The 25,928-nt window shown below is 39.9% G+C and overlaps 1 protein-coding gene across 16 annotated transcripts in view; it reads right to left on the minus strand.

Moving 5' to 3' along the window:
- FGGY (FGGY carbohydrate kinase domain containing) overlaps window positions 1-25,928 on the minus strand; it is a 515,661-nt gene that overhangs the window by 157,813 nt on the left and 331,920 nt on the right. For all 16 annotated transcript variants that reach the window (XM_077149482.1, XM_077149492.1, XM_077149484.1 and 13 more), the window contains one exon: window positions 4,828-4,935. In XM_077149482.1, the coding sequence (XP_077005597.1) occupies window positions 4,828-4,935 (108 nt within the window). The remainder of the gene's footprint in view (window positions 1-4,827; window positions 4,936-25,928) is intronic.

Here is a 25,928-nt window from a genome sequence, read left to right on the forward strand (position 1 = left end):
GGATCCATGAAGTTATTCCAACTAGTTAATGTGCAACGCTGGGGACATACCTAAGTCCATGCATAGATCCCGTTGATACCGATACACACACATTTTCCCCTCATGGCTTTACCAAGCCTGCCAGCTGTACATGTTTTAATATATTTGAAGAGAATATCATACCAACACACTATAATTGTTTCTTAAGGGAGTCAAGCAGAGAATTGAAAGTAAAGCTCAGAAGTACAGTTCTAAAAAAGTCAGGTATGGTTTAGAAAGATCTGGGAACACCACTGGCCTAGCTGGGTTGGAATTATGGCCATGCCACTAACTGTAAAACTGTGTTAAAGTTAGCTCACCTTACTGAATCTATTTACTCACTGATAAAACTATATAGTAATACTGACCTCACAGGTATGCTCTGAAAGATGAAATAATGAATCTCAATGGACTTCAAAGCACTTGGCACATAATATGCACTCAATAAATGTGAGTGCCTACCTTCCCAAAAGATGTAGGGGTAGTAAACTGACTTTTTTTTTTTGCATGGACAGGCACCAGGAATAGAACCCGGGTCTCTGGCATGGCAGGTGAGAATTCTGCCTGCTGAGCCACCATCACACCTCCCTAAATTGACTTCTATATGCTACAAAAATTATAATTATCAGTTTGTACACCTAAATTTTCCATTTGATGATAAGCTACTGAAGGACAGGGATTATTTGACTACATCCTTGTAGCCATAAGAGGTAATCACTTGAGAAATCTCTGCAACACTACAGAATAAGTGAATAAATACATAGATGAGCGACTCAATTGTGTACACTACAAGTTCTTCATACACACATTTACAGAAGACTGGCTGATTTCCTGATTAGCCTCAGGTTAAATGGCCTTTGAGATGAGGGAGGAGGCTGACAGGAACTCAGGTTGAATTAATCCTGAAATTCCAAAAGCACATAGCAGCTTGCTAAATTGGGATCTTGTGGCCTAAATCTTTAAATTCTTTGAATTAAAGAGTTACAACTTAACTGGCATACAAGTCCAAATGCCCTAGAAAACCAAGGCCATGCATAATACATCCTGCCCCCTCCTGGGTCTCCTAAGCACCACAGGGGTGGCTTAGGAACTTGTCTTCGCCTCTCTTATTCAGTCCCTCTTCCAATAAAAATGACTTCAAATAAGATGGAGAAGGGCTCTTGGAGGGAGAGATGGCCACAGTCCAGTTGGAAACAAGCTTCAGCATCTGTATGCAGTGATTGCACTGGGTTGTTCTATGGAAAAAGTCTGGGCAAAAAGCAATGGTTTTTGCACAATTGTTCTGGACAAAGTATCAGCAAGCACTAAACAATCCTTGATGGGTGCTTAGCGATGCAATTTAAATCAATCATCTATGGGAAGGAACATGTGCCTTTCTAAGAAGAAAAGAATACCAGTGACACAAGCTTAAAATGAGTGAAAAATGAGCCCAAATCCAAAAAATGAAACTGCAAGGACTCCAATGCCAGAATATAACCTATTCAATTTTTTCTTTAACCTGAAGTTAACCAGATGGATGTCTTTTTTTAGTACCATCTAGTCACATACTTGAAACGAAGGGTATGATTTGTAATGGAAGATCTGTATTTAATTGTAAAATACAGACATAATGTATTTCTTATTTCCCAAAGTATAGTTTACATGTTTTCTTTACTTTCTTTTTTTCTCGTTTCTTTCCCCTTCTTTATTTTTTTTTCCTTTCCTTTCCTATTTCCATCTTTTTTCTTCACATTTATATGGTATATATGTGTGTGTGTATTATTGGAGAGAGCCCTTTTAGGCGTGGCACATTAAACATGCATTGAAACAAAGAACAAAAACGATGCAACTTCCTCTTATGATGTCCTCTATGACAACATTCTGTTCTAAAATAAAAGATCAGAATTCACAAGAGCAAAAGTTGAATGAGCAAATGGCAAGGAAAGGTGAATGTCAAAGGAACCTTGCTGTAAGGACGCTATTTGAACATTAACGTCTCAGGAAATCTCTCTAGGATGTATGTGCTATACATCTCAGTTTCAGTTCCTCAGCTGTAAAGTGCAGGTAATAACTGTACCTGTCTCATAGGAGTTTTGAGAGGATTAAATGAGATAATTCATGAAGAATTCTTGGAACTGAGATTAGGAAACAGGGCTTTAAACTAAATGTTAGACACTGTGATTACTAGGCCATCATTCAAAGATTAACAAAATTATGTATTTAAATTCTTAGCACAGTGCCTGGCACAGAAAAAAATAAAAAAACTTAAATTACTATTATTAGTATTGCTATCATCATTGTTATTATTTCATCCCTTTATTTTATTGTTTCCACTTCTCTGGCCTCTATGGCTTGATACTTTATTATATAGTATGTTTCACTCTTGACTTAAGTTTTGTCCCATTATGCTAGTTCTGATTTCCTAAGATTTCGCTCTCGATAACCCATGGTCATGCCACAATGCAACTGTCTTTGTCCAGTAAAACTATATAGAATTGCCCAAAGGGCAGCTCCAAATGCACCCTGATGAGTTAATGATACAAAATCAACTAAATAGATAAAGGTCAACAACTCCTATGATTCCTATAGAAAACCAAAGTTGACTATTATGAAGATTTTTAGTAATGGCAAAAAAAGGTCATATTTTTCATTTAAATTCAGGCTTATGAAACAGGCATAACCAATGCTTGTCCTCAAAAACATGTCATTTTGTTTGGGTGAAGATGACTTACATTCATAGCAACAGAGCAAAGTTTGAGTCAAATATTGGGAAAAGCATTTCCAGACTAATATAGATTTTCAATTTGCATACTGTGTCTCTGTCGATGGACAGGCTAATGGACAACGCATCCAGCACAAAAAGTTGGTTTACTGGATCTTTATTGTTGTTAGAAAAGTCTCTGGTTGGTGTTATCTATGAATTCTGGATCTGTTAAGGGTGATTGTACTATGATGTGGGGTTTAAAAGGGCTATATTCCAGTAATTTGTCCTCAATGTGTCACAGAAAGGGAAAAGATGTTTAACTTTGAAAGTTGTAGGAATACATGGCACCTGTTTAAATAGGAGTGCGCAAAGCTCCAGTCCCACTGCACTTCAGGCCCATGGTGATGTCTTCCTTCTCTACTTTCTAGCTGTAGTTATTGACCACTCAAATATTATTTACCTAACATTCACTGGGCTTCCCTATAAAACTGTGGGCTCTGTAAAACCAGGGAGTGACTGGGTCTGATTCATTTGATTCATCACTGTAGCCTGGCACAAGAGAATCCACCCAACCATCTGTTTTCCATCTACTCTGAAAAAGGCCATGTGGCAGGTAAATATAAAAAAAAGCTATACAATAAGATACGGAAACCAATGGGTAGTTGTATCTAGTTCTGACTTTGGATCATATTACTTATATTTTGGCTGAACATTTAGAAGAATTGTTAGGAGAATCAGACCATAAACAAGTAATTTCAATAAAATTTAGTAAATGTATAGGAAATGCAGTGAAGTTGGATCATTGAGCCTTGGTTTCATTTTCCCTTACCTCTCACATCCAACTGTCAGAAGCCCTGCCTTGACTTTAATTCTAGGTCTTCATTGCCACTGTCTTCACTCAAGCCCTCATCACTTTTTGTCTAGATTAATGAATGAACCTATTAAACTAAGTCTCCCTGCCTCCAGCCATGTAACTTTAGGTCTTCTTCAGTGCTGCTAGCCAGAGTTTTCTAAAACTGAGATCTGACCTTGCTAGTTTGCTCTTTCAACCTTTTACTGGTTCCCCTTGGTCTACTAGATAAAGTTCAAATTACTTGGCATGTTTTACAGGGACTCATGATGTGGCCCCTGTCCAGCTCTCTAACATTTACTGCAAGTTAATTTTCTAAGAGCAGATTATGCTACAGCTGAAATTCTGGACTAATGGAACTGTCCTCAAATAAGGCCTGTTATTTTTCATTCCCATGTCTTTGTGCATGCCAGTTCCTCTGCCTAGAAGTCTATCCTTACTCTTCTTTGTCTGGATTATACCTATTTATCTTTTAAGACTCAGAACAAATGCCTCCTCTCCTATAAAGAGTTTCTTAACCTATATTCATCTCATTTTTAAGGATCTCTGACTCTCCTATTAGACAACCTATTCATTCAACAAATTTTTATCAAGTACCTTCTGTGAACTAGGCACTGAACTAGTAGCTTTGGATACAAAGAGAATTATGATATGGCCCTTACCTTTAAGGAGCTCATAGTTCTTGGGAAAAAACATATTAGATAAACCAATAAAAATAACAAGAGTGTGATAAGGGCTGGAGCTGTGTCTTAAAGAACAAGTAAAATTATCAAGGTGTTGAAGAACCGCCCAAGAAGAAAAAGAAGCATACACAAAGGCACAGAGAATATGGAGAAACTTGACTCATAGGGAAGCTACGAGTAGGACAATCTAGCTTTATTGACAGGCACATGCAGGACTGGAGGAGACAGATGAGGAAGAATATGATATGCCTATAACACTAGTCTAACCATATCCCGACAGCTCTGGAGAACGGCTGAGTATCTGGGCTAGGGAGTGACACAGTCACTTTCACAAAGTAAACTATCTGTCCATTTCCCAAGTGAAAGCTGGTTAATGGATTAGTCATCAACTGCCTGGGACAGTTTTAGCAAACGCTTTAGCAAACGCTTGTTTCACATGCATAATACGTTAGTCTCTACACTAAGAGAATGTTGATTCTTCTCATTCAGAAGACTGCAAATCCTCAGATACTGAGTATGTGGGCAATGTGAGAAAACAGATTGTCAAAAGTGCAAAAACATTCAAAACCCTATTGTAGGAAGTTCCAACTTACCAATTTTCCAGTAACACTCTGACCACCTTCATTCAACCAGAACCCAGGGACCATAGCTGAGAAATAAGGGCCCCAGACACCCGGTACAAAAATCGGATCTTTGCTGATCTGGAAAGAAAGAGGCAAAGTATGTGAAAACATTGACCCTGAAGGCTATAGAGAACCTTATCCTTCTCTGCCTACCTAATGTTTCTATGGCTGTGGAATTTAGCTGCTTCTTGAATACTTTTTAGTGGTGGAGAAGTCACTCCCTCTCAAGCAACGCCATGACTCCTCCTTTAGAAACACTTGTGATAAATCCATTTAGATGTCAGGGTACCAAAAGTGATTGCTTTGGAAAGAAACTGATTAGACATTTCCTTACTCTCCCCCTTGCTGGTTCCCTCTCTGTGGCAGACTGATTACAAAAATGGTTCCCATTCTCCACCACTCCGGGTAGCAAAGCCCTTTGTAATGTTACTTTGTAGTTCTCTACATAGAGAAGTTGAGTCTATTTCCCACCCCTTGATCTGCAACCATCTTGTGACTTGTAATGACCAGATATAGTGGAAGTGAAGCTGTGCCAGCTTTCTGTGTCTAAGACTCAAGAAAGCTGTGTGCTTCTATTTTCCTTGTCCTGGTGCCTTCATCATAAGAAAATGCCCAGGCTAGCCAGCAGCACGAAAAGACCTGTGAAATAGAGGTGAAGGTCTAGGGAAAATCTTATCAAGAGATGAGAAAGGATAGGCTGAGATGGACCATGCAAGTGGATGTGAAGGTCTAATTTATAGTTGTGGAATGGATTAATTAGAGGGTGGGAGGAGAAGGGAGTCAGAAACACAAGATTCTACCCACCCATAGTGTACTCCCCCATGTCTTGAGGCTGCACAGAGAATCTATTTATTCATTTATTCAATAAATATTTATTCTGCTCTCACTATATACACTGGTACTGTGCCAGGCCATAGGGTTACAGAAGTGAACTGAATAGCCATAATTTCTGCTCTCGTGAAGTTTACAGTCTAGCATTTTAGCAGAGGGGCAAATCTTCTTTAATTGTCTTGAACCCAACTATTCTGGTTTCCTTTTCACTAATCTAGTGATTCTTTAAGTCAGTAGGATTTCTTGCCTCCAAATGAGAATGGGGTAAGAGAGGTCAAGGAAACTGCACTGTACTTCTAATTTTAAATATTGTCAAATAGCAACTTATAAAACCTATTTATTATCACTATCCCTTCATTAAAAAGGGATATTTAACATCTAAAATAGGAAGAACAATCTCAGGGAAGATAAAATTTTCTTGCTTCTGCAAGAAAAGGGAATACACCTTTCTTTCCTTAACCTATTCATTCATTCTTGTATTGGTTGAACAGATTTTCCTGAGCGCCTACTGCGTCCCAGGTCTGTGTCAGGTGCTGGAGATAAAATAGTAAACTAAAGAGTACAGCTCCTATTCTCATGCAGCATACCATCTTGAGAGAAACAATCTTGGTGATCAATTTTCCAGGTTTGGCCAGATCTCTTCCGATTTTAGCATGAGAAGTCCTGTATCCCAGGAAACCCCTCAGTCCCAGCCAAACCTGGACTGTTGAACATTCTAAGACAGATATTAGTCAAATCAACACACAGATATGTAACTGCAACTGTTATAAATATATGAAGGAAGACAGAAAAGTAATATGAGAGCATATAAATAAGGAACCTAATACAACCTAGGGATCAGGGAAAGCTTCTCTGAGGCAGTGAAATTTGAATTAAAATTGTAAAATATGCATAGACATTATTCAGGTAACAGGTGTGAATATAAGTATGTGCCTGTGTGTGTATGTGTGAAATAGAGTTCTAGCCAGAAGACACATTAAATGGTCTCCATTTTCATCACCTTGCCTTTGCCTAGTGAAAATTTTTCACATGTCAATCCTAGAAACTTCTGTCATAAACTGCAACCCAGAGCTTCTTTGTGATGAGTAAGACAGTCCATATCATGACCACTTATGGCTTGGGGCTTAAGTGGTAGGTGGTCACAAACCAAAACCAAATCATCTCATTTCATTCCCTGCACCTCCTCCTTTCCAGAACTGTTAGCCCCATTTGATAGATGAGATCAGTCTCAAAGAAGTTGTATAAATTGTCCAAGGTCACATAGGTAGTAAATGGCTGAAATGATAGATGCTGGTTTCAAATCCCATGACACTTTTTTTTTCAGTTTTATACATATATTGTTTAGGAAGAATATGCCCACCCTTCCTCTAATCTCACAATTTAAGGATATTACTAATCCACTGCAGCAGGACTGCATTTGAAGAGTGTGGCTCTGCTGTTCAAAAATGTGAGGTGAAGGCTTTGCCTGGCTCTGTCCAGCCAGAAAGTCTCAAGCTGGCTCCTGTCTGTGCTCATTCACCCAGAAGAGCACGTGCTTCTCATCAGACATGCCCAGTAAAGCATGGGAGCAAAGACACAGAAATACATTTTCCTAAGCACTTCCAGTCATTCCCAAATCCTGTGCTCTTGGAGAAAACGAGTAATAGTTTGTTTTGGGAGAGAAAAAGAATGTACTTTTGTCTGCTGTGCATGCTTTAATCCTTTGCAAAAAACCCCAAATATTTAAAAATAATTTTGTGAAAGCTCTTTCCATGTTGATGGCTATCTTGTCCTGCAGAAGGTCACTTTACTTCACTGATGTCCATACAGGATGCTGACTTACCAGTAACAACAGTGCTGCTGATAACAACAATAACAACTCAAGTTGTCTGGGTGATTACTAAAGAGTGTGCTTTAAGCAAATTACAGGCACTAAATCACTTATTCCTCTTAACAACTCTAAGAGAAGTCTCTGCCATTATCATTGTACAATAGCGTAAACTGAGTCAGAGAGAATTAAGTAATATGCCCAAGGTTACAAAAACAGGAAGTAGCCTTGCTATAATGGCACCAGGCTTTATAGGTTCTATAGACATCTCTGTCAAAGTATGGTCCTGTTTTTAGGCTATCCTTGATTCTTTAAGTTCTTCATCTGTCTTTAAAGGGCAAAAAAACTGACTGACGGAGTGAGTTGAGCCAACAGTCTTTATGGCTTTGATGACAAGCATGTCAGGCAATCTTCATATTCAAAAGGCTTTCATTATGTTTTTCCCTGATACATTTGTGAACAGTAAAAGACAAAGCATGGGCTGGGACTTTTGTGATTCTATTCTTGCCACATTTCATGTCAGGGATCTTAGACAAGGTAAGCTTTCTGAACCTTAGTTTCTTCAATTCCAAAACCCAGGAATAATACAAATGTTGGAGGACTTTTGTTAAGATTAAATAAGCTGCCATGTATAAACAACTTACTATATGCTCAACACTAAATTAATGATTTAGTAAAATGAAATGAGCCTTGTGTGATGGAGTAGTTGGGTGACTAGTTGAAGAACCATACTAAAATTGCTACCATGTAAAAAGTCCTTTAGATTTATCATTGGTTGTATATTAGTCAATGTTCTCAATAATGAAGTAGACGATGATGCAGAAGTCAAGCTTATATTTTCAGATGTTATAAACTTGAAAGGATTGGTTATTATGGAGCCTGAACAAATCAAGATTCAAAAATATGTGAAAGCGCTAGAACATTAAACAAAATTCATCAAGAAAATAGTTAATATTTAATATATCATTACTTTTTTTTAATATATCATTACATTTTTTACTTAAAAGGTGCTAGTAATATTCTTTTATAAACTGGGTGGAAGGTACATTAGTATTCATGTTATGTTGTTTCAATTGCTTTTTGACATTTTATATGCTCCTTATGGGTGAAATAAATAAAATTTTAACAACCCAAACCAAAGGAAACATTTGGGTGCACACTACATGCCAAGCACATAACATGCTCAACAACAAGACAAAAAAACAAAGGCAAATATAGCAAAAAAAGAGGGCATGATCCCTTTTCTTTAAGGAGTCCATAGTTTTACAGGGTGGACAGAGGTGGAATTAAAAAAAATTACAACATAATACGCTAACTGTCACCAGAAGGTAAGAGGGGAGTATTGCGGGAGCCCAAAGGCAGGCATAACTAATTCTGCCTGGGGAGGAGGAAGCACATCACAGAGGGGGACGCAGTGGAGCTAGACCTTGAAGGACATGTAAGAGCTAGCTTAGGTAGACAAGGAGAGCACGCCGGGCAAAGGGGCTGTGAGGGCAAGGCCCAAAGTCAGAAAGTATTTCGAGTTTTCACAAGTGCTCAGTTTAAAGTCCTGCATTTTACTTTAAATGAACGATCATATGGCTTGAAGGATTGATATATTATTGCACCAACATATCCTATTGTTTGCTGAAAATTTAATTTTTTAAAAATTGTGGTTGGGAAAAGGCCCCACCGAAACCACTTTTGCTGTCAGATAATAATAGTAACAAAAATAATAATAAAATTTAATTACTAATAGTTATTGCAGGTTTATTATGTGCCCCTGACTCTTCTAGTATCTGTGCAGATATTACCTGTTGAATACTCATGACAACACAATGAGATAGGTCCTATTATTTATTATACCTGCTTCATAAATGTGGACAGTTAAGCTCAGGAGGTCAAATAGCTGGTAAAAAGAAGAGGCAAAATTTCAGGATACAAGCAGTATCCAAGTTATCACCCACCAAGTTATTTCCCTGTCTAGACCTCATTCCCCCTATCTGTACAATAGGGGACCAGACTACAAAGTGTTTAATATCTCATTTCTCTTTGAGATCCTCTACAATTTCATGAAATTGAGTCATTCTACTCCAGCTGACCAACCAGAACTCTCTAGCAAGCTATTTCGACATGGCCACCATCCTCACATGGCTTGTGGGATGGCCACGGGGCTGCCCCCTGAGGCTACTCTAAGTAACCTCTTAGTTCTTCTACCCCTCAGACTAGTCATCAGGTTTATCGGGAGGTTTTCTTGACTGTCAATTTCATAAGTTCCATTCAATGCCTAGTATCCGTAATATCTTACATTAACTTGGTAAATATTCTGCAACTGTTTACTGGGTACACATCTAGCACAAAGCACTGTTTTAAACATGAAAGGAGACAGAAAAACAGGTGTCAGAGCAGTGCATGTCATGTAGAACCTGTCCTCCTGAAGTTTACTATTTAGTGGGAATTAGACCACAAGATGGGCTGAGCGTTAACTCAATATTAAGCAATTTGTGAATGTTCTTTGCATTTGTCATCTCATGTGAGACTCAAAATTACCTTGGCAACATGTAGAGGGAAACGTATGCAGCCTACATACAGGTGAAAAGACACGCACAAAGAGGATAAGCAAGCTGCCCAGGATCACAAAGATCAGAACTGGTAGGGCTAGGATTAGAAGTCTCTCTCCACGTGTTCCTGCTTCTCTTCACGTCTGTGCCCAAGTTGGCTCCATTAGTGCATGCCACTGGCTGAGTTTCATCTAAATCTAGGCTCCCAACAGCTGAGTTTCCCTGCAGTGACAAAAGCACAGATGCCTGCTCACACCCCTTTCTGGGAGAGATGACTGTGCTTTGAGCAGGGAACTGGTCCAGCTCCATCTGCACTGCCTTCCCCCTAACCCCATCAACTCAAGACTGGCCTAAGCCTCTGGCAGGGGCAGGAGTCAGGTTCCAGGCGCCAGTGGTCCTGGCATAGATTGGGAGGTTTTGTTTTGAATGCCTCCAATCAGGTTGGGAACTTTAGAGGGTAGCCGCAGGCATGTGTGGGTACTGGGTATTTCCATGGTGGCTCATCTTCCCTTGCAAATGGACTGTGCTATCCTCTTACTAGAGAATAACCATTGATACACATTCCTGCCAACTTCCAGCTTGCTACACAGTACAAAAAAGAGCAGGGAAGCAAATTCTGTTTATGAATGTAGGCTCTTAACATTCACCTCCATTTCAGCACTTCTCAGGTTGACATGCAATGAGCTGTTTACATGCCTGCCTCTCTGATGAAATAGTGAGTAGCCATGTCTTATCTTGAAGGCTGTGAACACAGTTTAACAATATGGGCATCAGCTTTGAAGACAGACAAAACTGGTGTGCAATTCTGGTTATATCATTTACTAGTCACGTGACTTTAACCAAGTCACCTTATCTCTCTGAGACTCAGTTTCTTCATTTTTAAATGGGAATAATCTGATCTACCAATATTGTGCATGTCCTAAATATTATAATGCATATAAAGATCCTAGAACACAGTGCGTTCTTAAAAACTGTTAAAGATGGGCCACAGTGGCTCAGCAGGTAAGAATGCTTGCCTGCCAAGCCCGAGGAACCGGGTTCATTTCCCGGTGCCTGCCCATGTAAAAAAAAAAAAAAAAAATTAAAAACTGTTAAAGATGATGATTTAATTCTACTCCTTTTTGATAGTGGAACACTTTGGATTCCAAAGACATGGATTTGGGTCCAGCTTCTACCCCTTACTACCTCTCTCTTTGGGAGGCTCCTCTTCCCCTTCCCCCTTGGATCTTCTCCTATTTGTCTCACTCTCTTTATCTCCTGTGATCAATTCATAAACTCTTAACATATTTCATGACAATTTTTATGCTAATGAGTCTCAAATCTTTATGCCAATGTCAGACCTTGCTCCCGAGTTCCATACTGGAAATTTGACCTGGATGTCTAATAACACGTTCAAATTGATACTTGCCATCTCTTCTCCCAGGCCCACTTTTATTCTGGGTAGTCCTGGGCAATCCAAGGCACCCTATTTATCCAGCCACCAAAGCATCGTTCGTGACTTGCAGACTTCTTCATCTTTCTCATCTCTCCCTCAATAAGTCACCACACTCTATCAATTATATTTCTCTATTATAAGCCTTCCTGATTCTTCTACCACCATGGCCTTAGTCTGCTCCTTCATCACCCCTTGCTTGGATTAGTGCAACAATCACCAAATCAATTTCCTTGCCTCGAGTATTGTCCTCTACCCTGCACCCCTCAACCCCCACTGAGAATCTAAATTCAAGACCTCCAGCAGAGTGATCTTTCTAAAATGCAAACCTGATTATATCATTTCCCTTATTTAAATCCTTTAGAAGAACCCCCGTGACATATGAGACTCTTCCTGATCTGGCTTTTATCTATTTCTCTGGCCTAATTAGAAGTTATCATTTCCAAATCCTCTGATTCCATCATTTTTCACTGCAAAGGCCTATCACAGCCAAGGTCCTAGACTTACTGAAAAACTTGAAATTTCTTGAATATGTCATTTCCCTTCTCATCGCTGAGCCTTCATAAATTTTCCTCTCTGCCTGAAAGGCACTCCTTCTCACTTTACCCTGGCTAACTCTTGTATGTCCTTTTAACACTCAGTTCAATATTATCTCCTCTAGGAAGTCTTCTCTAAACCCTAACATCCATCACAAAGCTGGGTTAAGTGTTTCTCCCTGCATCTTTCCCTGTTACAGGTTGTTTTAACACTTACTGTATGTGTATGTATATACCTATATAGATATAATGTGAATTTAATATGCAGTATGTACATAATATGCATTATAAATGAACTCACTATTAGCAGTAACTATAGGCAGTAACTATGAAATTATGAGAAATAATATAAAAGAAAACATGTCCAATACCCTATAAGTGGCACATGGCTAATAAAGCTCAGACTTGCCAAATTTTCCTCTCTTCTCTTTAGAGATTTCTGAAAGGTTAAGAGTCCTCCAGTAAAGATTTACCCTTCCTAGAAATTTAATCCCTTTATTTCAGTTTGAGCAAAATAAAAGCACATGAAACTTCTTCACGGATCCCTCGTGGGGCTTAGCAGTTAAGAGTGGGCAGGGAGAGCACTGAGCGGGTCTGTCACCCAACCAGTCTCCAACTTTGAGATGAAGAGAAGCAGCCAAATGTTGCTTGCAATGTCCTGAATTACTTTCAAAGAATTTTGGACCCCTTAAGCCCTGAATTCCTCATTCTTCAGCATTCTGAAACCCATATGCGATCACAAAAGAAATTTAATCCATATGTTTCTCATTCACTTACACTTAATGCACCCAAAGTTGCTTTCCAAGAGAGACAGAATAGCCAAGAAAACTTTGAGGCCTTTCTAAAGTTTTCCCCAATTTTCTCTCCCCTGTAGACAAGAAGCCACACTTAGTTTCCTGTATACAAATACAAGACTGGCTCCAATGTGCTCAGACTGGCCTTTAGCTTTGGAAGCTTCAAGCAGTGTATGACTCCAAAGACAGAAAATCCTATCTTGCATCTTGTTCACAACCTAAACAATCTTTGCTGGATAAACAATTATTGGTCTCTTAGGTGGATCCTGTAAGGAAGGAGGGGTAGGTGGGGTGGGGTGGAGGTAGAGGAGGGAGTTAATTCTGCCTCAGATGGATTCTGTTCGTCTAAAATCACATGGTGACCTGAATCCTTAGAGCCAGAACCATAACTTCTCTTTCTGTCAAATCCCCCAGGTGTGATATTAAGTATATCTCAAAGCTGGCCTGACCAGTGCTCCCTTTTGATTCCAAACTAACTATTAGGAAAAACAGCTCCCTCCTACAGACTGTAGGGTCCAGTGAGAAGGATGCCCAGGGATAGTATCTCAGCCAAGGCTGATCAGCAGGTGAGGACACAGATGACCTAGTCTTCTCCCTTACCATGAGCATATGGCACCCCATAAAAGAAGCCTCTATCAGACAACTCTTATTTTTGACTATTAAATCCTAGATGCTTTTTCTTCCTGTCCTGCTCCTAATCAGTCCTTGTATTTCCCTTGTTATGATTTTTTGCTTTGACACCAATCTGGGGCCTCAGTGCTCATCTCTTAGATCTGACCATAGGCTTGATTTTCTCGTTTGACCCTGGATGTTCTGTCTTACTTGTTGGTTGCACTTTCACCTCCCTGAGGCTCAGGTTCCTCATCTGTAAAATGGGACAAACAGGACCCCTTCACACATTTGTAAAGATTAAATACGGCATAGTCTATTATAGGACTTGGTGCAGTGCCTAGTACATTCAGTGACCAGAGAAATGGAACCTGTATTCATATCATCACCTCTATACTAGCCAAAGAGTATTTCTCATTTATGGATTGGCATACATGTGGGGGTTTAATTTTAAAAACAAAGACCTGATATCATCTTGACTAGAAATCTAAAGTACAGTATAGAGATGTAGTGGGACATCATAAGTTTTCGCTAGCTAACTTTTCTTTTTTTTTTTTTTTTGCATGGGCAGGCACCGGAAATCAAACCCTGGTCTCTGGCATGGCAGGTGAGAACTCTGCCTGCTGAGCCACGGTGGCCCGCCCCCCAGCTAACTTTTATATGTCCTTTTAAAACTCAGTTCCATATTATGTGCTCCAGGAAGCCTTCTCTAAACCCTAACTTCCATCACAAAGCTGGGTTAGGTGTTTTGTGAGAAGAGAGGAAAAGATAAGACTCTATGCTATTCCTTGGAAGGGTTACTTTCTATTTGCCAGGCCTGTCACTAGGGATAAGTACAGCTGGGGTTTTACACTCGTAAAGGCATCTTGTGCAAAGGCAAAGAGAGCCTTGGTTGATTTATATCAGGGCCTCTTTTAATAACAGCCAGAATTTCTGTGTATAACGCTTTAATCATAGCCTTTCAGAAGAGCTCCCTGAAAGAAGCCCGCCCTGCTTCATAGGTTTAGTTCAAGGGAATTTGGGGCATGTTCATTACAGTCTAGACTTGAAGAATTCTGATCTTCAGACCTCTCTCACCATTTTTGGCCTAACAGAAGAGGAGAAGGCTAAACTGACAGGACAAGAGAATTAAAAGTGTTATCAGTTTTGGTAATGAGAAGATACAAAATCTACAGAACAAAACTCAGGGAAGCCTAAGTCTTCTTCCCACTGATTCTTGGGCTGCTCCCCTCCTGAGTGACGGCAAAAGAACTATAAACTGAGAAGGGTTTATAAAATTCAGTTCCAGTAAAAGTGAAGGGTACCTTTCACATATTCTCTATAACAAGAAATTGGTGACCATACTAAAAGAAGTAGTTATGGCTGGATGGGGAAGAGGTCAGAAGAAGAGAGTTGGGACAGAAGGTTTAAAACCCACCATTCTTTGGCTACCTAATATGTTACCAGGAACAGCATACATAACCGACGACAGTGCTCCTGCCTGTCATATCTAGACGAGGCCTCTGAATCCTTCTTAGCCCAGTGTGCCAGGAAGCCACTACAATCAGCTGAGGCAAGATATGACACTGAGCCTCTGTGTTATCCCTGTGCTGTGCACATTCACATACATTCTTCCATCTAAGATGTTAAACAAGCATGTATAATCCCCCAGATTTTATGGAAAAGGAAACTGAACTTCAGAGAAGTTAACTCAAGTTCCTGGGCTTACCAAGTGGGCAGAACCAGGTTTTAAACCCAAATTGGATTCAAGAGTCTCATACCCTTCTGAGATACTTTTGGAGAAAAAAAGTTGTGAAAAGGAGAGGCAAGGACATAGCAGTCAAAGAGCACTTTTTTCAACATTTGATCTAGGGCCCACCTAGCTCCACCTCTGCCCAGGTGGAATAGGCCCCTTGGCAAATTCAACAGAGATAATGGGATTTTCCTCTGTCCAAAAGAGAAAAAAAAAAAATCACACATTCCAGTGGTATCTTTTCCCTCTTTTTCATAGTCAACAGGAGTTCTTTGAGAACTTTAAGTGAGTCCCATGTTAATGAAAAAAAAAAACCACACTTAAAATTTGTTTTCTATTTAAATGAGTTCTTGTAAAAGAGAAATGATTTGTAACAGAGAGGTAAAGGGGCTAAAAGAAAAAAGGTGAGGTAGGGAAAGAAAGTTGATCTGGGTGGGGTTAACCTCTGCCTGTACTCTATAAAAGATCCTACTAGTATGTAAGATATGTAAATGCTGTAGAACAATCAGAAACAAATGAAATGATGGCTTAAGAGTAACAGTATTCAGCTGTGTGCAATGGCCAGGAGGCAGCTTTTGTTATAAATAGATCATCTGGCTGTGAAGTAGGCTTGATTTTAACCCTTAAATTATGTATATAGGTTATGCAGCCTATGAGAATGTATCCAGAGCTCATCTGGCCTTCCTTAGGTAAAAGAAAAAAAAAAAAAGAAAAGAAGGAAAGAAAAGAAACTCTATAAAATACAGACATGATGTAAGGCAGTGTTATAGTTCTGGAAAGTGGTTAAATAGCATTTGCACGTTACTGATCTGTAATATATTTAGCTTACAAAGTAACCAATGACAATTATAATTGCTTTGATTTTTAAAAAGTGGGCTTTACAAATCAACACAGGGACAAAAGGGAGGGAAGACAACCAATGTTTGCCAAGCACCTACAAAGTACTAACTGCTTGATACACATTCCCACGTATAATTTTCATGACAATCCTACCATTTTCTTCATTTTGTGGATGAAGAAAGCTAAACTCATAAAAGTTCAAAGTCTTGCTCGTTGTCATACATGCACCAATGGGGATTTGATCTCAGGTTTGTTAGGTTTCAAAGGCCACACTTTTCCACACCTGGCTGCTTTTTGGTTTCTTGGGAACCACAAAAGTCAAAAGGCATGAGGGAGCCAGTGAAACCAGTCCTTCCCTTCCCAGACTTTTGAGATCTTGCTCTGGGGTAAAGTGAGGGGCCCATGGACTCATTCATGCAAGGGTAAGAGTACTGCGACAGGTAGGTACTCTGAATGAGTAAACCAGGCAAGTGCTAGAGCCTACTGCTTTGGGTATGATTTCTGGTGTGTAGTGTGCTTTTCTATGGCCTCCCTGGCTTCCTCCTCCTCTCTCCACTCATCATGTCAGTAATCAAAGACAAGATAAAAAGAAACTGGCCACCATGGTCAACCTGGTTTCCAGAAGTGTGAATTTCTGCACAACTGTGTGTTGATAACATCCGTATGTGTGTTGTGGGTTTACGCACTATTGGCCTGGTAATCTGAGAGTTTGGCTCGCACCTGAGGGACAGATCTCAGCGCTAGGAGTAGGAGCTATTTTACCACTTCATTGGCCTGCTCTTACAGGGTGGTGACTGGGCACTCAGGCTTGGTAGGAGGAAATATTCCCCCACACCTCCCTCTGGGAATGCAGACAGGGGGGCACTGGTTAATGAGACTGACTCCAAGGGTCAGAATGGTGCCATGAAAAGAGGAGTCTGGGTTCAGACAGATCAAGGTTGTAATTACAGCTCCATGCAACAAGTTATATGGCCCCTTGGAATCTGGGTTTCCTCAGGTAGCAAAAACAGGGATATTCACCATCTACGATGTTTGTGAGGTTGTGGGTTACATGGAGAGATTTCTGACAAGGTGACTTCACAGTATATAATCAACAAGTGATAGCTGATTATTTAACTTTTTGTATTCTTGTTTCATTAAGACAGGAAATGTTTAATCTGGGTTCAGAGTACAGAATGGTCTGATTAACCCTGGTAAAATGGGAACAATAGAGGTGCTGTAAGAAGGTAGGGAATGGCTGGAGATGGAGAAGGCTTGGGGTGGAAGAAATCTGGTTCACATTTTTCATGTTGGACCAAGAGGATTGCACGATACTCCTTTTGTGTCCCTAGTGGGTTAAAGGTAAAAAGACATCTGATGTTTACACTTCAGGCATTTCTGTTAATTGAGGCTCTCCACTCATCTGTCAAGTGTTTACATAATAACTGCCTCCTAGAGTTGCAGGACTATTAACTGAGATCATGTATGCAAAGCACCTGGCATGGTTTCTGACAGAGGAGGTGCCTTCTATGTGGTACAAGGGTAGGGGCCAAAAAGGATTCTAGGCTTGTTGGTAATCCAAGTTCTCTAGAATCCAGATACTTCACACATTCCTTCAGCAAACATTTAATTGAATACCTACTATGTGTCAAGCCCTGGGTATACAGAGACACAACCAATATTGTTCTTATCCTAGTTTGGGGGATGTCTGAGATTTAATCCAAGAATTGCAAGGTACTCTGATAATTGAAGGTGCTATGGTTTGGCTGGCATACAGAATATTTGGTAATAAGAAAAATCACGCAACTGTTGAATTGGTACATATTATGAGCAAAACACTGTCTTAAGAGTTTCATTTTTGTTATCTCATTTAATAATTATTACAGGCCTGTAAAATGATTGCCCCTTTACAGATGAGGCAACTGAGGCTTAGCAAGTGTGCTGGTTTGAAAAGATTTATGTACCCAAGAAAAGACATGCTTTATTCCTAATCCAATCTTGTGGGAGCAACTGCTTCTCCTAAACTCTATTTAGCACTGTATGTTGGAAACTTGATTAGATTATCGCCATGGAGATGTGTCTCCACTCATTCCAGGCAGGTCTTAATTAGTTTACTGGAATCCTATAAAAGAAGTATTTTGGAGAATGCCAGAGAACGACATAGCCATGAGAAACAGAGTCCACCAGCCAGTGACCTTTGGAGATGAAGAAGGAAAAGGCCTCCCAGGTTGCTTCATGAAACAGAAAGCCTGGAGAGAAAGCTAGCAGATGATGCCATGTTAGCTACATGTCTTTCCAGATGAGAGAGAAACCCTGGCCATGTTCACCATGTGCCTTCTCACTTGAGAGAGAAACCCTGAACTTCATTGGCTTTTGAACCAAGGTATCTTTCCCTGGGTGCCCTAGATTGGACATTTCTATAGACTGGTTTTAATTGGACATTTTCTTGGCCTTAAAATTGTAAACTAGCAACTTATTAAATTCCCCCTTTTAAAAGCCACTCTGTTTCTGGTGTATCGCATTCCAGCCGCTAGCAAACTACAACAGTGAGGTCATAGAACTTGCCCAATATTAAGCAGCCACTGAGCAGCAGGTGTGAAAATAAAACTTCAAACACAGATCCAGAAATGAGTGGAAGGGCCAGCAGAGATCAGATCAGGAAGGGCTTTTCTTGATAGGCTAAGGCATTTGAATGTTTTTTGAAGGCAACAGGAAGTAATCACAATTTATGTTTTTGTTGCTTTGTTGCCAGAAGTTCACAGACATACACTCACTGCTGCCCCTCTCACGCATGTAGTCAGGATTACCAGGGGCCAAACTTGCACAGTGGTTCATTTTGGGTTGTGTTGGCTTGCAACTGAATGTATAATGAATGATTAGTTTGTTATAGAGCCTGACAGTTCTTGTAGCCAGAGGCAGGTAAGTGCTCCACACAAACGCAGACTTTCTCTGGCCCTCTGAAGACTACTAGCTCCAGATCAGCCTCATGGTATGTAACTATGTGTGGTTTCTTCTGTTTCTTCTGTTTTGCTCAACTGACAATTTCAGCAGAGGAAAAGTAGCTTTGCCTCAATATGTTTCTCTAGAACGTCCTCCACTGCCTCTCCTCATTCTATTCATCTACTCTTCCCCAAATTGCCAGCTTCATCACCTTCTGCCCCTCCATTCTCTGAATGTTCTAAACTTGCAACTTAGACCCTGGATCTTTTAACCCCCTGACCAGCCCAGGCACAGAAGCCAATATATAAGTGGTGAGTCATGGGCATCTCACAGGTGAAGGGGACAATCTTCAGCCATTTCACACCTGCTTTTGCCCTGATTCAACTAAGACATGGCCATTTCACATGGATGATATGTCTTGTCTCAAGGTCCTAGCATTTGGACTTAGTCTTCCAATTCCTGACTCTCCTTGAGGACTCTGACTTAGATGCATTCTTCTAACCACCTCTGCTCTAGACATCTTGATGAGGATATCTACAGCTAGACTCAAATCAGGTCACCACCCAGGCACCTGGAAGACTATCTCTATTGCCCAATGCCTTCAAGAGGGGTTTCCGGCATTGCCAAATTCAAAGGCACTCTTCCACTGAGGAAATGCCCAACCTACATCAAATGTGCTTCCCATTAGACTCTCCCCATCCCCAGACTGCTTCAATACCTCTAAAGATTACTCCATGCTACTGAGGGTTTCCAAACAGCTTTCATGATCACTAGTTGAATTACTCCTTAAGTTAGATGAAAAGGCAGAAGCTCTAAAAAATCAAATCAATCAAGTTCATCTAGGTAGAAAGTGCCAATGTCAAAAATAAGAACCTTCTTTTTATTTTTAAGGCCAGTGCATTTCTGATAGCATCATATTTGAGAAGAAATGTATATGATTTCAGAAAAGTCAGAGATGCCCTTATACTTCCCCAAAACCATCATGTTGCTGGTCTCCTGTGGAATGAAACACAGAAAGTCTCACTCAGTTTAAAGGTTTAATTCAGGCAAGAAGACAGATGTTACATAAGAATGCTTCCTGACTAGTCGGAGAAGATGGCGGCTTAGTAAGACGCGCGGGTCTTTTTTCCTCCTCCAGAACAGCTATTAGGGAGGTGGAAACGATACAGGACAGCTCCTGGAGCCACGACAGAGACCAAGAGGACAGCGTACCCCATTCTGGAATGGCTGACTGGCTGAGAGAACCCGCTCCGGTGAGATCGCAGAGGGGCGCGGGCTTCCCCGGGCCGGGGCGGCAGGCGGCTGGAGTCCCTCCCTCCCTCCTTCCCGGGCCGGCTGGGAGAATTGGACAGGCGGTCCCCACAAGCCGCGGCGGCTGGCGCCCCACACCCCACGCGCGGCCCCCCCAGACCAGCTGGGAGAATTGGATCGGAGATCCCCAAGCCGCGGAGAATGGCGACCGGGGATCCTTACAAACACGTGGCTTCCCGGTCCGGCTGGGAACGGTGGATAGGCACTCCCCCAAGCCGTGGAGGCCGGTGACCCCCACCACGCTTGGTGCCCCGGGCTGGCTGGGAAATTTGGAAGGGCGCTCCCCAAAGCTGCGGAGGCCGGTGACCCTCCCCGTGTGTGGATCCCCGGGCCGGCTGGGAGATTCGGATTGGCACTCCCCCAAGCCGCTTCGGCTGGCGACCCGCCCCAACAGCGAGAGTTTTCCCAAGTTAAAGGAGCCACAGCATCTTTTACTGGTGGGACCCGCAGACAGATGAGCACCACAAGCACCACCTACTGGGCAGGAAAAGAAAAACAGAGCCCAGAGATTTCACAGAAAAATCTTTCAACCTGCTGGGTCTCACACCCAGGGAAATCTGATCAAATGCCCAGACGTCAGCAGAAGATAACAGATCACGCTCAGAAAATTGAAGATATGGCCCAGTCAAAGGAACAAACCAATAGTTCAAATGAGATACAGGAGCTGAGACAACTAATGCTGAATATATGAACAGAAATGGAAAACCTCTTCAAAAACCAAATCGATAAATTGAGGGAGGACATGAAGAAGACATGGGCTGAACAAAAAGAAGAAATAGAAAAACTGAAAAAACAAATCACAGAACTTATGGGATTGAAGGACAAAGTAGAAAAGATGGAAAAAACAATGGATACCTACAATGGGTAGAAATAAAGAGATAGAAGCTAGGATTAGTGAATTGGAGGATGGAATATCTGAATTCCAAAAAGAAACAGAAACTATATGGAAAAGAATGGAAAAATTTGAACAGGGGATCAGGGAATTGAATGACAATATGAAGCACACAAATATACGTGTTGTGGGTGTCCCAGAAGGAGAAGAGAAGGGAAAAGGAGGAGAAAAACTAATGGAAGAAATTATCACTGAAAATTTCCCAACTCTTATGAAAGACCTAAAATTACAGATCCAAGAAGTGCAGCACACCCTGAAGAGATTAGACCCAAATAGGCGTTCTCCAAGACACTTACTAGTTAGAATGTCAGAGGTCAAAGAGAAACAGAGGATCTTGAAAGCAGCAAGAGAAAAACAATCCAACACATACAAGGGAAACCCAATAAGACTATGAGTAGATTTCTCAGCAAAAACCATGGAGGCTAGAAGACAGTGGGATGATATATTTAAATTATTAAAAGAGAAAAACTGCCAACCAAGACTCCTATATCCAGCAAAATTATCCTTCAAAAATGAGGGAGAAATTAAAACATTCTCAGACAAAAAGTCACTGAGAGAATTTGTGACCAAGAGACCAGCTCTGCAAGAAATACTAAAGGGAGCACTAGAGTAAGATACAAAAAGACAGAAGAGAGAGGTATGGAGAAGAGTGTAGAAAGAAGGAAAATCAGATATGATATATATAATACAAGAGGCAAAATGTTAGAGGAAAATATTATCCAAACAGTAATAACACTAAATGTTAATGGACTGAATTCCCCAATCAAAAGACATAGATTGGCAGAATGGATTAAAAAACAGGATCCTTCTATATGCTGTCTACAGGAAACACATCTTAGACCCAAAGATAAACATAGGTTGAAAGTGAAAGGTTGGGAAAAGATATTTCATGCAAATAACAACCAGAAAATAGCAGGAGTAGCTATACTAACATCCAACAAATTAGACTTCAAATGTAAAACAGTTAAAAGAGACAAAGAAGGACACTATCTACTAATAAAAGGAACAATTAAACAAGAAGACATAACAATCATAAATATTTATGCACCGAACCAGAATGCCCCAAAATACGTGAGGAATATACTGCAAACACTGAAAAGGGAAATAGACACATATACCATAATAGTTGGAGACTTCAATTCCCCACTCTCATCAATGGACAGAACATCTAGACAGAGGATCAATAAAGAAATAGAGAATCTGAATATTACTATAAAGGAGCTAGACTTAACAGACATTTATAGGACATTACATCCCACAACAGCAGGATACACCTTTTTCTCAAGTGCTCATAGATCATTCTCAATGATAGACCATATGCTGGGTCACAAAGCAAGTCTTAACAAATTTAAAAAGATTGAAATCATACACAACACTTTCTAGGATCATAAAGGAATGAAGTTGGAAATCAATAATAGGTGGAGTGCCAGAAAATTCACAAATACATGGAGGCTCAACAACACACTCTTAAACAACGAGTGGGTCAAAGAAGAAATTGCAAGAGAAATTAGTAAATACCTCGAGGTGAATGAAAATGAAAACACAACATATCAAAACCTATGGGACGCAGCAAAGGCAGTGCTAAGAGGGAAATTTATTGCCCTAAAAGCCTATATCAAAAAAGAAGAAAAGGCAAAAATGCAGGAATTAACTGTCCACTTGGAAGAACTGGAGAAAGAACAGCAAACTAACCCCAAAGCAAGCAAAAGGAAAGAAATAACAAAGATTAGAGCAGAAATAAATGAAATTGAAAACATGAAAACAATAGAGAAAATCAATAAGACCAGAAGTTGGTTCTATGAGAAAATTAATAAGATTGATGGGCCCTTAGCAAGACTGACAAAAAGAAGAAGAGAGAGGATGCAAATAAATAAGATCAGTAATGGAAGAGGAGACATAACCACTGACCTCACAGAAATAAAGGAGGTAATAACAGGATACTATGAACAACTTTACGCTAATAAATACAACAATTTAGATGAAATGGACGGGTTCCTGGAAAGACATGAACAACCAACTTTGACTCAAGAAGAAATAGATGACCTCAACACACCAATCACAAGTAAAGAGATTGAATTAGTCATTCAAAAGCTCCCTAAAAAGAAAAGTCCAGGACCAGACGGCTTCACATGTGAATTCTATCAAACATTCCAGAAAGAATTAGTACCAACTCTCCTCAAACTCTTCAAAATAATCGAAGTGGAGGGAAAGCTACCTAATTCATTCTATGAAGCCAACATCACCCTCATACCAAAACCAGGCAAAGATATTACAAAAAAAGAAAACTACAGACCAATCTCTCTAATGAATATAGATGCAAAAATCCTCAACAAAATTCTAGCAAATCGAATCCAACAACACATTAAAAGAATTATACATCATGACCAAGTAGGATTCATCCCAGGTGTGCAAGGATGGTTCAACATAAGAAAATCAATTAATGTAATACACCATATCAACAAATCAAAGCAGAAAAATCACATGATCATCTCAATTGATGCAGAGAAGGCATTTGACAAGATTCAACATCCTTTCCTGTTGAAAACACTTCAAAAGATAGGAATACAAGGGAACTTCCTTAAAATGATAGAGGGAATATATGAAAAACCCACAGCTAATATCATCCTCAATGGGGAAAAATTGAAAACTTTCCCCCTAAGATCAGGAACAAGACAAGGATGTCCACTATCACCACTATTATTCAACATTGTGTTGGAGGTTCTAGCCAGAGCAATTAGACAAGAAAAAGAAATACAAGGCATCAAAATTGGAAAGGAAGAAGTAAAACTATCACTGTTTGCAGACGATATGATACTATACGTCGAAAACCCGGAAAAATCCACAACAAAACTACTAGAGCTAATAAATGAGTACAGCAAAGTAGCAGGTTACAAGATCAACATTCAAAAATCTGTAGCATTTCTATACACTAGTAATGAACAAGCTGAGGGGGAAATCAAGAAACGAATCCCATTTACAATTGCAACTAAAAGAATAAAATACCTAGGAATAAATTTAACTAAAGAGACAAAAAACCTATACAAAGAAAACTACAAAAAACTGTTAAAAGAAATCACAGAAGACCTAAATAGATGGAAGGGCATACCGTGTTCATGGATTGGAAGACTAAATATAGTTAAGATGTCAATCCTACCTAAATTGATTTACAGATTCAATGCAATACCAATCAAAATCCCAACAACTTATTTTTCAGAAATAGAAAAACCAATAAGCAAATTTATCTGGAAGGGCAGGGTGCCCCGAATTGCTAAAAACATCTTGAGGAAAAAAAACGAAGCTGGAGGTCTCACGCTGCCTGACTTTAAGGCATATTATGAAGCCACAGTGGTCAAAACAGCATGGTATTGGCATAAAGATAGATATATCGACCAATGGAATCGAATAGAGTGCTCAGATATAGACCCTCTCATCTATGGACATTTGATCTTTGATAGGGCAGTCAAGCCAACTCACCTGGGACAGAACAGTCTCTTCAATAAATGGTGCCTAGAGAACTGGATATCCATATGCAAAAGAATGAAAGAAGACCCATCTCTCACACCCTATACAAAAGTTAACTCAAAATGGATCAAAGATCTAAACATTAGGTCTAAGACCATAAAACAGTTAGAGGAAAATGTAGGGAGATATCTTATGAAACTTACAATTGGAGGCGGTTTTATGGACCTTAAACCTAAAGCAAGAGCACTGAAGAAAGAAATAAATAAATGGGAGCTCCTCAAAATTAAACATTTTTGTGCATCAAAGAACTTCATCGAGAAAGTAGAAAGACAGCCTACACAATGGGAGACAATATTTGGAAACAACATATCAGATAAAGGTCTAGTATCCAGAATTTATAAAGAGATTGTCCAACTCAACAACAAAAAGACAGCCAACCCAATTACAAAATGGGAAAAAGACTTGAACAGACACCTCTCAGAAGAGGAAATACAAATGGCCAAAAGGCACATGAAGAGATGCTCAATGTCCCTGGCCATTAGAGAAATGCAAATCAAAACCACAATGAGATATCATCTCACACCCACCAGAATGGCCATTATCAACAAAACAGAAAATGACAAGTGCTGGAGAGGATGCAGAGAAAGAGGCATACTTATCCACTGTTGGTGGGAATGTCAAATGGTGCAACCACTGTGGAAGGCAGTTTGGCGGTTCCTCAAAAAACTGAATATAGAATTGCCATACGACCCAGCAATACCATTGCTAGGTATCTACTCAAAGGACTTAAGGGCAAAGACACAAACAGACATTTGCACACCAATGTTTATAGCAGCGTTATTTACAATTGCAAAGAGATAGAAACAGCCAAAATGTCCATCAACAGATGAGTGGCTAAATAAACTGTGGTATATACATACGATGGAATATTATGCAGCTTTAAGACAGAATAAACTTATGAAGCATGTAATAACATGGATGGACCTAGAGAACATTATGCTGAGTGAGTCTAGCCAAAAACTAAAGGACAAATACTGTATGGTCCCACTGATGTGAACCGACATTCGAGAATAAACTTGGAATATGTCATTGCTAACAGAGACCAGCAGGAGTTAGAAACAGGGTAAGATAATGGGTAATTGGAGCTGAAGGGATACAGACTGTGCAACAGGACTAGATACAAAAACTCAAAAATGGACAGCACAACAATACCTAATTGTAAAGTAATCATGTTAAAACACTGAATGAAGCTGCATCTGAGCCATAGGTTTTTTTTTGTTGTTTGTCTGTTTGTTTGTTTGTGTCTTTTTTTTCTTCTTCCTTTTTTTTTTTACTATTATTATTTTTATTTTTTTCTCTATATTAA

This window comes from Tamandua tetradactyla, chromosome 2 (assembly GCF_023851605.1).
Source record: "Tamandua tetradactyla isolate mTamTet1 chromosome 2, mTamTet1.pri, whole genome shotgun sequence".
Lineage (NCBI taxonomy): Eukaryota > Metazoa > Chordata > Mammalia > Pilosa > Myrmecophagidae > Tamandua > Tamandua tetradactyla.